This window comes from Hemicordylus capensis, chromosome 5 (genome assembly GCF_027244095.1).
Source record: "Hemicordylus capensis ecotype Gifberg chromosome 5, rHemCap1.1.pri, whole genome shotgun sequence".
Taxonomy (NCBI): domain Eukaryota; kingdom Metazoa; phylum Chordata; class Lepidosauria; order Squamata; family Cordylidae; genus Hemicordylus; species Hemicordylus capensis.
Genome location: NC_069661.1, coordinates 136,035,051 through 136,052,816, shown reverse-complemented (window position 1 = coordinate 136,052,816; position 17,766 = coordinate 136,035,051). Strand labels below are relative to the sequence as shown.

The following is a 17,766-nucleotide window of genomic DNA, read 5'->3' as shown; positions in this document are numbered from 1 at the left end:
CTGATTATAAAGTTTGTGGGATTTCAAACTTGGAAAGTGCCTGCCTTTAACTTGTGTGGTGCTTTAAAAAAAGACCAAAACTGAATATCACACTGTTTTGCTGTTCTGTGGCTAGTTGCAACTTCCACCTTCTTCCTGATCTGGCTGCTAGATCCAAGCCTATTGTAAGCTGCTGGATAATTTCAGATTGTTTGAGGCCCCTAGGCCCTCTAAGGCAAAAGGTGTTTGGAGGGGAAAAAATCCATCCCTGAATTTCTTGGAGGCAGCAACCTGTAGTGAGGTGTGCTGAGGTGGCAGAGCATTTGCTAAAGAGAGCTTTCACTGCTTAGCTCTATGGAGGCATGCCCAGCACATGGATATGCTGTATTCCCTTGGGAAGGCAATTGGCACATATGTGCCACATGCATGGTTGTGTGTATGTGTATATGCATGTGTGTGTTGCTTACAACCTGTTTCTCCTGAAAGTGTCTGGAGTTGTATTTTTGAGCTAATATTATGGTAAAGTTATCTGAAAGATGGGTGTCAGATGTTTGGACATGGGGGGGGGGGATTTCAGTGCTTGCCCTAGGCGCTATTTTTCCCTATATACACCTCTGGAGTGAAAGACTTTAGTAATTACTGAAGTTAAAAAACACGGACTTCCAGGTAGTGATGTGCCCAGACCAGTCCGGAGGCCATTCTACAGGCCTCCGGAACGGTCCGTACATGGGCGGTTCGGATTCGGGTGGTTCGGGGTGGGAGGTCCCCTTAAGGGCAGGGAGGGCTTACTTATTCCTCCCGCCACTTTCCCCCCTCTGGCGCCCATAATTTATTGAGTAATTGGGCGGCAGGATACCTCCCTGCTGCCCCTTCTCCGGCGCTTTGGGAATTCTTTTTACTAAAATCTTTTAGCAATTCTTCCCCCACTTGACGTGCAGTGCAGTGCTGTGCAAAAGGCTTTAAGAAGCCGTGTGTGTGTGTTTGTGTGTGTGTGTGTGTGCACACGCACGTATTTCCTCAAGTAAATGGAGTGGCAGGATATTTCCCTGCCGCCCCTTCTCCCGCTTTGCTGCAAATGGGAAAGGAGGCGGCAGGGAGATATCCTGCCGCTCCATTTACTCGAGAGGGAAGAATTGCTAAAAGATTTTAGTAAAAAGAATTCCCAAAGCGCCAGAGAAGGGGCGGCAGGGAGGTATCCTGGTGATGTGAACATGGTTCGTCCCTGGGTCCGCCTCTTAGTCAATCAAACAGACTCAGTAGGAATCATTTAGAGGCTTTATTGCTACTGCAGTTTAGCAATAGGTAATCAATAGGCTCAAGCTCTCAAACCAATTACAGTTTGGTTACAGGTGCATCTTACATTTATACAAACAATCTGAATGATGCTGACACCCTAGACACAGTATACGTGGCAATAAAATGGTGGTCTAAGTATCTCGTACGCATGCAAATGATTCATTGTTCATCTGGTGATTACTCCTTATTTGGTTAAATCCTGCTTTCTTAACTGTCAGCGAAAAACAGTGAGAACCTTGTGAGAACCAAGTTTCATAGATACAATTTAGTGGAGAGAGATAATGATGTTGATCATGAGAGGCAGTGATGTCCCTGAGCTGGGCTGGGGTTACTTTAAGTTAGAATGAGGTATTCTGGGCAAACAGAGTTTCTTTGGTTTTCTAAAGACATCAATTTCCCCCTGAAAAACTGGATCATCCTGAATCTTCAGGATGTCTTAATTAAGGTTTGTAAAGGTACAGCTGTATATATGGGTCTTACATTATGGCAAGGTTTTAAAGGTTCTCATAACATTTGGATTATAGCTGGAATGCATTATAAGCAGCAACATGTGATTATCAATAAAAAGAAAATACATGCTATAACTAGAATTATCTTCTTTACCCATAAATCCATAGGCTCTCAATATTAGTTAAATGAAAGTTCTAACTGTTTGGAAATATTAATAATATTTCTTTCTAACGCATACACTCCTAATTTTGGAAATATAGTTCTGTGTTTTTTGTAGCTAAAGGATTTGGGACATATGTGGTTTTGGAATGCCTTAAGCATTTGTGATGCATTAAGCATAGGTTTTACAGAAGTGGTAGGTGCTAAATGGGCTGTACATATGGCAATAAAATTAGATACATTGCATACAACATGCTAGAGCTACAAACATAATTAGTATAATTCTATAAATCAACACACATTCTTAATCACACATCTGGCATTATTTGCTATAGATAAAAAGTTTTACACATAACAGCAAGGTGTACATATAAAGATCATACAAGTTATAGCAAGCAACATTGTTTTAACCCATCTTCATCCCAAATAAAGTATCAATAACAGTCTTGCATTGTGGAACCAGGTGCTTCTGGCAATTAATGGATTATCAGCTTGTGGAAAGTGATGGCAATGACAAGTCATGTACAATCACATTAGTTAAATACAGGTGTCTATAAAATTAGCAGGTAAAGCTTGGGCTAGCTTAATGTCTTAGAATGCAAAAGAACCAGTAACTTGGGGATAGGTGCAGACTTGCAGGTAAATGCTCTGGGTGAAACAGTGAGATGATTGGCACAATATGTCAGGGAAACAAGTAAGGAAATGACCAGAAAGCAAGCATGTAAGGTCCATGTCCTTACAGCACAGGAGATAGCAGGGTTTTCAACATAATCATAGCACACAGTCACTACAAGAAAGTAATATAAGAAAGTGGTGTAAATCATCAGCTCACACACCCCTTAGTGTCCTCTAGAGTCTGTCATGGCCAAAAAGGAAGCCATGGAGAGCTCTAGAATTCAAAAAACTAGGAGTCCTTGGTAAGAAAATATTTTAGTCCTTCAATTGAGAACCAAATGCTCTTGTACAACGTTGCAGGATTTTGGCTATCCTGGATGTTCTCTAATACGTGTTGTTTTGGCTTGTTTGGCTAGTGTCCATAGACAAGCTCGAATGTTCATGTGTTTGGGAGCCTTGACTCCCCCCCCCCCCCTTGTGGGCAATTTGAAATAGTGTCTTTGGCAGAATTTGAAATAGTGTCTTTGGCAAGGTATCTTACCCAGGTAGGATGGTTCCAGGGCTTTACAGCTTGGAGAGATGCTGTTGCATGTATGACTCCAGAGAGAAGTGAACAAATTGACTTGCCTGTTTGTTATCAGGCAGTCTTCAGGCATTTGTTGTCTATCCCTCTCCTATAGCACTTAGGAGCAGATGAACTTTGCATTAGGCCCTCTTCCTCGAACACAGGACAGGGTAGCAGATGGTTGTTCTGTCACCATTGGGTTGGACTGGAAACGCAGATAGGGACACTCTTTGGGTAGCTGCTGATGGTTAGTTTTCCTGGGTCAGTGTTGATGTCCTCTGGAGACTCCCTTGGGATCACGTTCTGGCGATGGATCCAGGTATTCCTTCAATCTGGGGAGGACCAATCCTTCTTGGAAAGACAGTTCAAGGCACTGTTGGTTGCAAACCTGTTTACTTCAGAGAAAGACAGGCAAGTGAGTTGCCAATTCCCTCCCCCCATGTAGGGACAGCGTCCTGAGACTAAGTCTCTGGGTGCCAACCATCAGCAAAAAAGGAAAAGTCAAGTTTTCAAGGCAAATAATACAACGGATGGATAAGACCTGAGGCTATTTTCAATTTGGTCTTCTGGCATTTTTTAAATTTATGTTTTTGTCTTCCTGCTTACCCTGGGCCCCACTTCCCCCGAAGACCAGAACAGGGAATGATGTCCTCATTTAGGGCTTGGTGGCTTGTGTTGTAGGCTGGTTTCTGATCACGAGAACAAAATGGCAATCCTGGGCAAAAGGCAAAACAACAAAGTCAAAAAGGGAAAAATGGGCATTCACATTTACACACACACACACACACACACACACACACACACATCCCCGTGAGTTTGGGGTTTTGAGGAGGCATTAAAGCCTAACAGGTCAAACATAGTCTTATCACTCGAGAGGCTGCAACATAAAACTTCAGCGCTTGAATTTCACCAAGGCCCTTTGGGTGTAACTGCTAACAAAGTCCTGTTTCCATGTGGCATCTCACATTCTCTTCTGTATCCTGTTCTTCTTCCTTATAACAACCCTGTGAGGCAGGCCAAATCATTTGAGTGGCAGGCTCTGTGTCACCCAGCAAGTGTCATGGCTGAATGAGGGTTTGGACTTGGGTTTCCCCGGTCCTAGTCCAGCACTCTAAGCACTGCACCACACTGACTGACATTCATACTTACAGGCCTTTGTCAGGGCAATCAATCTCCATCCAGTATACCTGACTTCATTCTCCATAAAGGGGTGATTCGTCAGTAACATCTGGCTTTGGGATCTTCATCTAGGTCACGTGTAGATAGTTGTGGTGTTCCAGCTCTCCATCTTTAGCCTCATAACTTAGCAAGTGACCAATGAGTAAGGGTTTGGGGTCTGACATCTTTGTAGGGTAACAATATCTTCTTGGGGGAAAAACCTATGTAAGAAAGAACAGTCCATGCCCCCAGGCAAAATACTATACCTTGTTGAAATAGGATTGAGACTTCTGGGTGAGGCCTAATGTCTCATGAAGCAAATTAAAGTGTCCCTTTTTACAGGCCTCTTTAGCAAAGGTGTTATTAGAAAAATTGTCCATAATCTTGCAGAGGGGTGAAACCTGTGATAATAAAGTCAAGTTTCTCATCAGGAGCTGTGAAAACAGGGTATGGGTTTCACAGTAACACACAAAGCTTGATCCTTTTAAACTGGGAAGTCTTCTAGGTAAAATGCAAATCGGTACTTTGGAACTCCTTTCCACTTGCAGGTGTGGCAAAACAAAATTCCTTTCATCAAATCTCATGTCTGGGATCTGGAATTTTAAGATTCAGCTACTGTGAAGGCAAAGCAGGGCTAGTGGATGAGACAAATTTAAAATTTAAACCTTAGACCTTTTGATTATTAGCTCTCAGTTTACATCAAAATCAGCTAGCAGAAATATTGCATAGATTTCGCAAAAACATGACCGTAATACAATTAGATTAATTTATCTTAAAATCCATTTTTCCTTCTCACCCACAATTAACTGGCTGGAACACAAACTGCTTTGCAGAGAACCTCCTTCCCCCTCCCATCTGGAAATGGGCAGAGTTATCATTGTTCATCAGAGAACAGCTTTCAGTTGTGAGAAAGAATTGAAAGAGAAACTTCCAGTTTAGAAAAAGTTTTGCGCTCACAGAAAATAGTTAAGATAGACCATGTCAAGGAAATCAGTAAACATAACATATAAAGGCTTATGACACTCAGTAGTGGCAGAAATATCACAATCAACTTGATATAAGAATGAATGAAATAGAGCTTGCTCTTATGCCTAATGCATTTAGCCAGCCATAACAGCACTTCCCTTTTGCAGAGGTGGGAAGACTCACAAAGAAGGGAAACTTCAGCACCCCAGTTGGCCAGCTGGGACTGCTGAAAGTTCCCCCTGTTGCTCAGGCCATGCCCAATTTTATGTTCAATCAATATAGTAACTGCTAATTTTGGAATTCAGTGTCAGAGCAAGTTTGGTCTGGAACAGTTTACAGAAAAAGACATGTCACTAGAATAAATACATTCACAAATACAACAGAAACCTCATCTTCACAGAGATGAGTTATAAGATTCATGGGAGTTGGATTCCTGCACAGAACCAGAGCTTTGGGCTCCCGCTCAGAAACATGCGCGCGCGCACACACACACACACACACACACACACACACACACACACACACACACTTGTCTTGTGTATTTCACAGAACAAAGGACTAAACAAAGAAATTTCATATGAGTCATAAAGGATTTTATAACATTTTAAATATGTTAGCCATAAAACTCAGTTAAGAAAGTAGCTCAAACAGAACAAACTTATCATAGTCATCCATAAAACGATCTGTAATTCCATATTACCTTTCCACATCACAACTTACAACTTACAGGTGCTTTTCAATCAATTTTTTTTAACAACTTCTAACCAAAATCCTTTCACGTCTCCTTCTAGTCTTTTCTCTGCAATTCCCTGCACAGAACTTCAACATACGCATTTCTTCAAACTCCATTTTCTTTCCTCTTTTCCAACTGCAAGCAGTTGAAGAGAGAGAGAAAAGAAAAAGAGAACAAAAGCAGCCTTTTGTTCGGAGAAACTTTTTGTAGCAAGAACAGTGTTATCTTTTGGCTTGGATACAACGGGACAGTAGCAGCAAGAAATTAGACTGTTTGCAACACAAGGGCAGCAAGCAACTGTTTGAGCTTGGAAACAGAACACAGACAGCATGATTTTAGCAAAAGGCAATCATTCTTTCCTCTTTAATACTTTCTTCAGACCTCTCCCTCTCTTCACAGACTAAGAGAGTTCCCTTGTTCTCCATAGCATGTTGGAAAGGAGAAGCTGCTTGGAGCATGCTGATAATACATATGGTGGGGGTTTCTTTGGTGGGCCTGCACATATTGGTGTTATTAAAATTTACCGGTATGTATATAAAATAAAAGCAATTGCAAAAAGATGTTATTTTTGGAGCCAGAAGGCCTCTGACTCGAGTTCATAGTATGTACAGAAGTGCTTTACTCTAAAGGTGAGTAGGCATTCCTTTCGGATTTTCCCACTTGTTCTAATCTATTCCCCGTTTCCCCCCCAGCGTCCCTTCACGGACTTTATTTCGTCCCTGCATGGACTTTAGTTTGTCCCTTCACGGACTGTATTTCGTCCCTACACAGACTTTATTTTTCCCCTCACCCCTGCGCGGACTGGGTACTCACCAAGAGACGTCTCTGGATTTCACTCTCTCCATCTCACTCACTCTCTCAGTTCACACTTTCATTCACTCTTGCCCGGCATGTTGTGGTGAACTGTGCGTCCTGGTTTCCCGAGACCCCTCTCGCTAAATCAGCAGAGGTATTGGGGATTTTCCATGACGGGTCGGGCAACCACCCAGGACTCTTCATTCTCTTCGTCTCACTCCCACGTCCATTCACTCTTGCCTCGATCCCCAGATGTGGCGTGTTTGTAACGACTGGCATGTCTCGGGCCTTCGAGAATCCTCCACAGACAAAGGCTGTGGGGCGCGCTGGATTTCGTTGTCCCGTGACGGGTCAGATCATCCACCCAGAAGTCACATCCGACTCTCACGGCACCAAACTGATGTGAACATGGTTTGTCCCTGGGTCCGCCTCTTAGTCAATCAAACAGACTCAGTGGGAATTATTTTAGAAGCTTTATTGCTACTGCAGTTTAGCAATAGGTAATCAATAGGCTCACACTCTGAAACCGATTACAGTTTGGTTACAGGTGCATCTTACATTTATACAAACAATCTGAATGATGCTGACACCCTAGACACAGTATACGTGGCAATAAAATGGTGGTCTAAGTATCTTGTATGCATGCAAATGATTCATTGTTCATCTGGTGATTACTCCTTATTTGGTTAAATCCTGTTTTCTTAACTATCAGCGAAAGACAGTGAGAACCTTGTGAGAACCAAGTTTCATAGATACAATTTAGTGGAGAGAGATAATGACGTTAATCATGAGAGGCAATGATGTCCCTGAGCTGGGCTGGGGTTACTTTAAGTTAGAATGAGGTATTCTGGGCAAACATGGAGTTTCTTTGGTTTTCTAAACACATCACTGATGCCCCAATTACTCAATAAAATACGGGCACCAGAGGGGGGGAAGTGGCGGGAGGGGTAATTAAGCCCTCCCCGCCCTTAAGGGGACCCCCCACCCCAGTGCCGGACTGCAGCTCTGCAGTTTCGTGCAAACCCCTACTTCCAGGAGGGAGTGGGGCAAGAGTGCCAAGTTGAAAAATGCATGTTACCTCCCCCACGTGCCCTCTTCCAACTCTCTACAAGCACAGGCACCCTCCCTCACCTCTGATCTCTTTCCCTAGAGTGTTCAAATTCCTCTGAGCCCCGCCCCCACCATCATAGCCCATTTGTTTCTTCTATATGCAAATCCAAAGGAGATGCTGCTTGCAAATATAGTACCCAGCGTGGTGTAGTGGCTAGAGAGCTGGACTAGGACCGGGGAGACCTGAGTTCAAATTCCCATTCAGCCATGATACTTGCTGGGTGACTCTGGGCCAGTCACGTCTCTCTCAGCGTAACCTACTTCATAGGGTTGTTGTGAGGAGTAACCTAAGTAAGTAGTACACCACTCTGGGCTCCTTGCAGGAAGAGCGGGATATAAAATATAAAAATAAATAAATATCTATATTGTATTTTAATGGGCAAGGGAGCACATGGAAAACACAATCTTACCTTGCAATTAATGGCTCAGTATGTGTTTAGCTTGCTTTCACCTGCTCCTTTTGCAATGGAGGCAAAAGAATATCTAGAGGGAGATGTGTATTTATGGACATACACTTTTCTCTGTGTTTACAGATTTTTATATCTCAAATAGAGCTGGTTGTAAAAATAAGAAATGGGGGGGGAGCAAAACAAAACACCATAAATAGCTACCCAAGAATGCAACGTATTCAGTTATATCGCATGATATAACTGAGGAGTCTGTGTGTGTTGCGGGGGCGGGCGGGGAGTGAGGTAGAAAAGAGTGTGGTGGAAAGGTTGTGGAGATTACAGATTAAGTCCCAATGAAGGAAGAGTTTTTTGTGTGTGTGGCGGGGGAGTAATCTCTCTGTATGTGAGTGTGTGATTTAGATTGGACTTGAGGCAGAATGTTAAAGCTGTTAAGAGAAGGAGCCAAAATAGCTCTCAGTCACTCAGAGCAGAGCAAAGGTCTGGGCTTGAAGACAAAAACTTCCCCTGGCCACTGCTGTCAATTAGTATGATGTCCTCCAAATGACCTTTACACTCCATCCACCATTCAAAAACAAAGGCAAGCCTTGGAATTGGTTCCTACCTTAATAATCTAATTAGAAGCAGCTCTGTGTGTTTTCACTGGCATTTACCTGATTTTGCTATTGGCGACCACTATAACTTGTCACAGAACCTGGAAGACCACTCACCCTGGAATTACCATCTGCACCTGGGCCTTGTGGGCTAAGACCACTCACCAGGAATTACCAAGTCCACCTGAGATATTGTGGACTTGCAAGGCTGGATATCAGGTTCCTTTTCCCGGCAGGTAGACCAGGCCTCCGGTGATCAGCGTCCGTTGCGGCGCGCGCATATGCGCGCGCGCAAAGCACCTTCAGTCTGCTGGAGGCCTTCCTAACGAGAGGAGCTCTGTTTGGTAGCTCCTCTCGTTTTCTCCTAAAGCATTGGGTAAGGACTCGGGCGGGTGGGCAGCTGGGAGGGAGGGAGGGCTGGCTGGCTGGCTGGCTGGCGGGCGGGCGGGCGACGGCGGCGGCAGGGGTATGGGTACCTTTGCATGTAAATCCGTTCGGGGGGGAGCGGCGGGGGCGGCTGGTTTCCAGCGCCCCGTTATTCAGTTAAATACGGGCGCTGGAGGGGGTGAAGAGGTGGGAGGGGTAAGAAAGCCCTCCCGCCCTAAAAGAAAGGGCCCCCCTTCGGTGCCGGTCCGGACTGGTCCGGACCGTGCACATCTCTAGAGGCAGACACACTTAAAATGGTGATGGAGAGAAAACAAAATGGCTGATGGTGCTTTTTTGACAATTTTTGGATGGGCACCGCCCACTTTGCCCTAAAGCAAAAGCCTCCACTGGGAAAGATCTATCCTATCTATCTGCTATATATAGAGAGAGATATATGTTTCCATCTTCTCTCTAGGAGGAAAGGAGGACTGACTCACTACAGGAAGTACCTGAGGAGTCAAAGCAGGGGTCATAGAAAAGAGGAAAGCCGGGACAGGTAAAGGAGACCCTCACTAGCAATCTTTACTCCCAATGCCCCCAGTGGTCATTAGGATAGTTGTTGCAAAAGGTCAATGCAATGGAACTCCATATCCAACACCCCTTCTCATTGCCTGTTGCGCCAGTTCACGACTCCCATCTTCTCACGAAGCATCTGGAATCTATCTTTGGACTTAATTAATCCATCTGCCGCCATCTCTTCTGTTGGGCAGTACCCCAGTTTGACTACCCATTTTTCTTGCATGTCTCGAACATAGTGATACTTTATGGGAACGTGATTAGTTCGATACTTCATTCCCTCCATCTGGGAGATCTAGATACAACTTTGCTTATCCTCAAACATTACTGTGGGCTTTGGTTTCTCAATCCCAAAATCCAATACAGTGGTCCCTCTGCGTACGAAATTAATCCGTTCCGAATGCACATTTGTAAGTCGAAAAGTTCGTAAGTCGAAAAGCGGTTTCCCATAGGAATGCACTGGGAATGGATTAATGCGTTCCGGAGCCTAGAAAAAAGACCCAGACCCCCAGTAAGGCTTGCAAACTGCACAGGAACATTTCTTTTCAAGAATAAACAGGCAGTAAACAGGCAGGCAAGTCAAGGAAACCGCATGTAAAATTCGTAAGTCGAGGAAACCCCATCTAAAAATTTGTAAGTCAAAAAAACCGCATCTAAAACCGGATCTAAAACTGCCGTTTGTAACTCGAAAAATACTTATGTCGAGTAGTTCGTAAGTCGAGGGACCACTGTAGTAGCTTGTGTAGTCACACCACTTCCTTGCACGCTTCAGCTGCGTAAATATATTCTGCTTCTCTGGATGAGAGAGCTACAAGTGGCTGCTTGCATCTAGCCCAACTTATGGGCTCCATACAAGAACAGGTGTCCACTTGTGGACTTGTCGTCTGTTCTGTCTGCGCCACACTCTGAATCCATGTATCCCACTAGTCTGGGATTGCTGCTTGCTGGAATCTCCAACGCGTAGTGTGCAGTACCCTTTAGGTATCTTCCAATGACTGCAATCCAATCATTATTGGTTGGTGCACTCACTTTTCTGCTCAGGATTCCCAATATTGAAGCAATATCTGGCCTTGTTATTGTGGCTATATACAGAAGTTTTCCAATTGCCTTTCTGTATTGATTGTTGGTTGGTAAAGGCTTACCGTCTCCATCTTGCTTCCAGAAATTTGCATCCATTGGTGTACTGACTTCATTAACATCTGTCAGTCCCAGGCATTCTAGAAGATCCTTTATCTTCTGTTTCTGGTTGAGAAGGAATGTCAATGCACTTTCTTTCTATTTGGATGCCAAGGTAATAGGGGATGCTTCCAAGTTCCTTCACCTCTGTTTCCTTGTTCAAATGCTGTACAATCTCATGGCTGTCTTGTTTTTTCTCATATGCAATAATCAAGTCATCCACGAAAGTCGGGATGTAAGTCCATCTATTGTCTCTGAATCTTGAATATAGGCAGGGGTCAGCTTTTCCTTGCGTGAAACCCTCTTTAAGTAGCAGTTGATTCAGTTTCTCATTCCATGCTCTAGCTGTTTGCTTTAAACCATAGATGCTCTTTTGTAGTTTGCACACAAGCCCCTTCTTTTCAGGTACTTCAAAGCCTGGTGGCTGTTGCATGTAGATGTCTTCCTTGATTTCCCCATGAGGGAGGGCATTCTTTACATCCAAGTGGTCAAGTTGCATCTTTCTGGCTGCTGCCAAGCTGAGCAGGGTCTTAATTGAAGTGTGTTTCACAACTGGTGCAAAGGTCTCATCATAGTCCTTACCATAGATTTGGGAGTATCCTTTGGTTACTAACCTTGCTTTGTAGCACTGTACATCTCCTTCTGCATCCTGCTTGACTTTGAAGACCCGCTTGCACCCCATAGTCTTTCTTCCTGTGGGTAGTTCCACAAGCATCCAAGTCTCATTTCTGTGCAAGGAATCAATTTCTTCTAATGCTGCTTTTCTCTATTTCTCAGCTTCGTCAGCTGGCAACTTTTCTACATCTTGCCATGTTGTGGGTTCTTGTATCTCTCCTCCTTTGGTCATGAGTGAGAGCGTTTTGGGTGGAACCCCTTTGTTGGGCCTCTGTGAGTGCCTCAGTTCTGGCTCAGGCTGTGCAGCCCCTTCTGAATCTGGTTCTGGTTCTGGCATGGATTCTTTGGGTTCACTGTCTGGCTCTAGCTTCATGAGGGTCCACTCATGTGGTTCCTCTTTCACCTGGATCTCTGGCACAAGTTTTGGTATATCACCTCTAGTCGGCCCTTGTCTCTCATCCAAATACACCACATTGCGAATTCTGACCTCTCCTCTTGCAGGATCAAGGATTCTCTATCCCTTTTGGACAGGTGCATATCAACCAATTGCAGTTCACATCTGCAATTGAGTTTGGTTCTCTTGGCCTTTGGGACATATGTATAAGCCTCTGATCCAAATATTCTGATATTGTTTAGAGTGGGTTTGCACTCATGCCATAGTTCAAATGGTGTCTTGTCTAAGATTGCTTGGTTGGCAATCTGTTTTGCAAGTAATTTGCAGTCATCACTGCTTCTCCCCAAAATTTATTTGCCAAGCCAGCATCATGTAACATGCATCTGGTCATTTCTAGTAGAGAGTGATTTTTCCTCTCTGCCACACCATTCAGTTCTGTATATGTGAGAGTAGGTTCATGTAAAATCCCATGTACTCTTAGCAATCTTTTCATGTATTGAAAAGTATTCATTTAAAAGTATTTTCATGTATTGACATGAATTCACCTCCATTGTCTGACACTAAGATTTTCTCTGAGGCTTCCTCCCCTATTTGTTATTGACCAGTGCAACATACTCTTTAAGTTTTTCAAACCCTTTACCTCTTTTCTCTCAGAGGATATACATAAGTAAATCTTGAAAAATCATCAATAAATGTGAGTATTTAGTGATTGCCACCCATATTGCGTTCAAGTGGACCACAGACATCAGAATGTATTAGTTCCAGAGGATGTTGTGACTCCCTCTGTGCCTGTCCAGAAAAGTTGGGTCTCACGCCTATATTAAGTAAGCAACGTTGACATCTAGTGGCAGCTTCATTGCATTATTCCACTTTAATGCAAAAAACAAAACAAAACACCCCATTTCCCCCAAGCTCATTTATCACATTTATTTGCCTATGCACTAGTCTTTTATGCCATACGGTAGAACAATTTTTGTGTTTGCATGCTTTGAAGTTACACAGTCCAATTGGAAAAACCCATCTTCACACATATAGGCTGTTATAATTAAATCACCATCTTTGGTGATGTAACAAACCTTGTCCTCAAAAGTCACTTTGCAACCTTTATTGACTCCATGTCCCACAGAGACCAAGTTGCTCTCCATATCAGGGACTAAGAGAATCCCTCCAGTGCAATTTTTACATGATTATACACCATGATTATTCACCTCTTTGTGACAAAGATCTCTGAATCAAACCAATTAATACTTGACCACCCAAAGTAGATGCATGTTGTTTAAGTAATCTGTGAATCTCCTGTATTACACCTATATGGGTTGAAAGATTCCCTCCTTCTTCCAGGTGCATTTTGCAAATCCTTTGAATTAAAAGGACAGCAGCGTTGGGGGAGACTCTGCCATACAACTTTTTGAATATTTTCAACACCTCTGAGACAATCGTAGTCTATTTGAAATGCATTAGATGGATCCAGAGGTGAGCAAGAGTGCCCTCTCCAAGCTGTCATCAGTTACATTTAGAAGAATCAAGCCATATGCTCTGTTCTGTGAATCCCACTGTGAATCTTCTTTTGAGCAGCTGCCCCATCTGTTGGTTATGGTTCGGTGAGTACTCCATTAAGTCATTTTGCCATGGAAAGCGTTTCCATTTGCATGACCCATTGATCGTAATTTGTTCCATTCAGCTTGGAGAGGGCAGTCTTGCTCACCTCTGGATCCATGCTGTCTTACTAACTCACTCAGCTGCAATTTAAAAGGAAAACTCTGCTGCAGACTCTTGGGCTGCTGGGCCTGTAACACTGTTGGGGTTTGTGATTATTTAGCAAAGCACCGAGGAAGCTACCACTCCAGTTACAGAGTGCAGAATTTAGTTGTTGCAGCTATTTAAGTAACATGCATGGAGATCAGTGTAGAGTCTAAACTAAATTGGTGAGATACATTTGAGATAGGAAAGACCTATCCTATCTATCAGCTACATAATGAATAGGCAGGGGGAGAGAAAGAGAGAGATGTTTCCATCATCTCTCTAGGAGGAAAAGAAGAGGACTGGCTCACTACTGGAAGTACCTGAGGAGTCAAAGCAGGGGTCATAGAGTAGAAGCAAGCAAGGACAGGTAAAGGAGACCCTCACTAGCTACCACTACTCCCAATGCCCCTACTGGTCATTATTTATTTGTGGCTGGGGAGTGGCGGCGTGAGAGCTGAGCAGGCCTCCTCCATGGCCAAGCCACTGGTCCAGCTGGGCTGAAGGGCCTGTCCGGGCTTGCTGGAGGCCCTGAGCACTGGTGAGCCACTCCAGTGTGCCTGCACAGTACAAGTCTCAAGTCTGTGATGTCCCCAACTTGTGACACTTGAAACCTATGCTGTGCAGGTATGCAGAAGCAGCTTCCCTGTGTTCAGGCATTCACTAGGTCTGGACAGGCCCACACCAGCCTGGTGGGACCAGTGGCTTGGCCGCTGCAGGCCTTCTCATCTCTCCCCCCCACCCCCTGGGATGGCAGCACTAACAGGAAAGAGATCAGCTGGGTGGTGGTGGGCACAGCTGGGGATGCTCCCCAGGACAGCTGGAGGTCCCCAGGAATAGGAGAGTGGTGGGTGTCCACCACATGAAATGCAGGTGTTTGTTTTAAAACTACATTTCCTCTCAGCTTTCCCTAATGCAGTCGGCGGTGGGGGGACAGGACTCCAAAACCCTTTAGGTCAGGGCTCCCAAAATGCCTAGGTGCACCACTGGTGTCACACTATAACACTAGCTGTTCACCTGGACTGCAGGCGTTGGCTATTTCATGCTTAATCTTCTCAAATGCATGCTGATGACATTCTGACCATTCCCACTCCACCTCTTCGTGTGTGGAGCAGTTATGTCACTTTTTAAAAACCCTTTTTAATTATTATTTTTAAAATCCAGTAAACCAATTTCCTTCAGTTACCTAACACACAAAATGCTGTAGCCAGATACTCTTACCATGAAAATTTAGAGAATTTTCTGCCAAACCATTCCAAAGTTGTTGTTTTTAAATCCACTGATTCCTATGGGAAATCTGACTTAAGACTCACAGTGATCCCTTAGTTTTACTTTAGCCCTTAGAAAAACTTTGCTAAGTAGTTTGTCATTCCTAAGAATCATTGGACTCCTTTCACATCTACAGGTCTTGGCATCTTCTGAATTGCTTCAACTTTCCCAAAGTCATCTTTCAGACCCTCTGCTGTTAACAGGTGCCCAATGTAAGGCACTTCCTTCCTTTAGTCTTAGTCTGACTTTGTCTGGGTTCAGTTTTATATTTCTTATCCCTGCACTGTTCAGAGAGAGAGAGAGAGCGCGCGCGCGCACGGGAGAGAACGCACAACCCTTGCTCCATATATTTTGGTATCTCCTTCTCCACAATTAGGATGTCATCTGCAAAGGCTTGGAATATTCTCCTGCTCCTGGTTTCAGCCTGCGATGGAACACTTCTGAGGCAGGGCCGATGCCCATTGGTATATGTAGTCAACAATATCTGCCAAATGGACTTGCAAAAGTGGTCAGATAACTTGAATCTGTGTCAGGTTCTATATGCCAGAATCCATTTTTTACATCAAACACTGAAATAGACTCCATACCACATCATCCATACCACATCCATACCACGTTGGTAATGAGTAATGACTATGTTTTAGCAATCTGTTCAGGGGTTTAGGAGCAATACAAATACACAGCTTTGCTGAGGGTTTTTGTACAATGATCAGGCTGCTGAGCTGATCCACACTGATCCACATTGTCTACTGGGGCAATTATGCCTCTTGCTTGTAGGCTGGCAAGTTCCTGTTTCAGTGGTTCTGCCAGTGCTGTAGGAACTCTCCATTTTGGGATCCTTACACTGGAATCTATCTCCGGTTTCAGCTTTCCTGCTAAGCATCTTCACCCTGAAAAACACCCCAAAACCTTTTCAGTAGCTTCTCCACTGTCCAGGCAGTTGGACAGTTCTGCTCACTGCTCTGCACTGTATTCAAAATATTCTGTTGATGTACTTGAATCAGCTGCATGGCCTGCACTGCTTTACTCCCCAACAGTGGTCTGCAGCCCTTTTATTTCACAATAACAAATTCTAAGTAATAGGGTTTTTTTGGGGGGGGGGTGTCATTGGGAGGCACTTTAAAAATGTCCAGGAGGAATGTGGCATTGTGGGGATTATAGTTCCTCTGAGATATGCGATCTGAAGAGCGCTTCTAGGGTCAACGAGGAGAATTCTGGAGGCCTCCGATGGAGGTGCAGTGGCTCATTGAAGAAGGTGTGGCCAGGAACAGTGGCCATCAGTCAGCTAAAGGGGCAGGGCAACTGATGACCTGTGGCAGCAATGAGGGTGGTGGTGACCTGGAGTGGTGACAGTTAATCTTTGTACACTTTAAATTTAACTGGGCAGCAGGGTGTGGGGAGGGTGGGTTCTGATAACATTATCGATAAAATATCAGGTCACTTCCAACCTGATAACAATTGTGAGAGGATTCGGGGCGGGGAATCATTATCAGATCAGTATTTCTGATGGTGCACAAATCTATTATTCATACCTCCTGTGTAGCAGAATGAAGAATGCCATAGGACATTTAACCCCTTTTAGATTTATTTTGAAAGTGATTTAACAAACAAAAAAATATTACACGTGCTTCCTTTTGAGCCCTGACACAGAAAACAAAGCTACTGATATACAGAACATAGATAGTTGCAGAGTTAAAAAGGTACATTTACAAAAATCTTTTCAACTATGGCTTGGACAGTGTTGTTAAAATGTTGGTAAAGCAACAGATGGTTTAAAAAAAACCCCTTCTAAATACCAAACTTTATACACTTACTCACTTTTTTGTGCTAACCTACCATGATAACAGTTCCTGTGGCAAACAGCAGTTTGTAAATAATTTACAATGGTAATAAAGCTTAAAAGCACCAGCAACATCTACAAAGTTGTTCATTTTGATCTTCACTCATGCCCAGTAATTTATAACAATCAGGAAAATACAGAAATATTATACATCCTATTTGGGGTTCTAGATCCTGAATGGATATACTCCTAATGCACTTTATTCAAAGTGTTGGTGATTTATCTTTAGAAAGGAGCTGAGCATGGACCAGATATTATTTGTTTTCACAGCAGCTTGTCTGTGCAGATATGGTACCTTTGCTGATTTTATAATGCATTGGCTACAAAGTTCTCAATTCTTTTTATTTCTTCCTTGCTTTCCACACATTCTGATGGATGAAGTCAGGTCAAGTGGTCATCAGCCTTCTGCAACACCCCACACACCTGGTCAGCAACCTCCTCTGGCAGCAGAGAAGTGCTGCCATGATAGTTGCTTCAAGGTTTTCCAGATGCAGGAGTCACTGCCAATATCTGTATCTACACAGAACAGCCATACTATGGGAATATTTAATAGCTCTGTATATTGCCTTTTGAAAGGAAAACTCCTCACAAGATGACACTAGAGCAATGTGTCCAACTTGGCTGTCACAGAGTGAATGCTCTGGGAAATATGTTTACATTCTGGAGACTTTTTCCAAAAAGACATTAACAGCTTTAAGTTATTTTTGTTTTTTAAAAAGATAACTCTGTCATGTTTAACAGGACTAAAATCTGCTTCCTGAACCAGCCACCAGACTTTGCCTCATACAAGGGTTATCTCTTAACAGCATAAGCAAATCTAATGTGAACATTAGTCCCTACCTAAATGGTTTCAATACAGCCTTGCTAGTTTTTTTGCCGTCAGTCCAGCTGTTTTCCTTTCTCTCTCAGTTTCAGTACAAGGCAATGGGCAATGCTCAGTTTCCATATTTATCAACATATATAA

At 43.6% G+C, this 17,766-nt stretch overlaps 1 protein-coding gene and 1 long non-coding RNA gene across 9 annotated transcripts in view; one reads left to right on the top strand and one right to left on the bottom strand.

Annotated features, from left to right (window-relative positions):
- The window catches only part of LOC128326981 (uncharacterized), a 43,006-nt gene that overhangs the window by 235 nt on the left and 25,005 nt on the right, over positions 1 to 17,766 (top strand). The gene's annotated exons all lie outside the window — the stretch shown is intronic.
- SCUBE1 (signal peptide, CUB domain and EGF like domain containing 1) overlaps positions 1,242 to 17,766 on the bottom strand; it is a 514,482-nt gene continuing 497,957 nt past the window's right edge. For 5 of the 8 annotated variants that reach the window (XM_053254957.1, XM_053254959.1, XM_053254960.1 and 2 more), the window contains one exon: positions 1,242 to 4,856. In XM_053254957.1, the coding sequence (XP_053110932.1) occupies positions 4,824 to 4,856 (33 nt within the window). In that variant the 3' untranslated portion in view covers positions 1,242 to 4,823. The remainder of the gene's footprint in view (positions 4,857 to 17,766) is intronic. The other 3 variants (XR_008308378.1, XR_008308379.1, XR_008308377.1) reach the window with 3 other exon arrangements.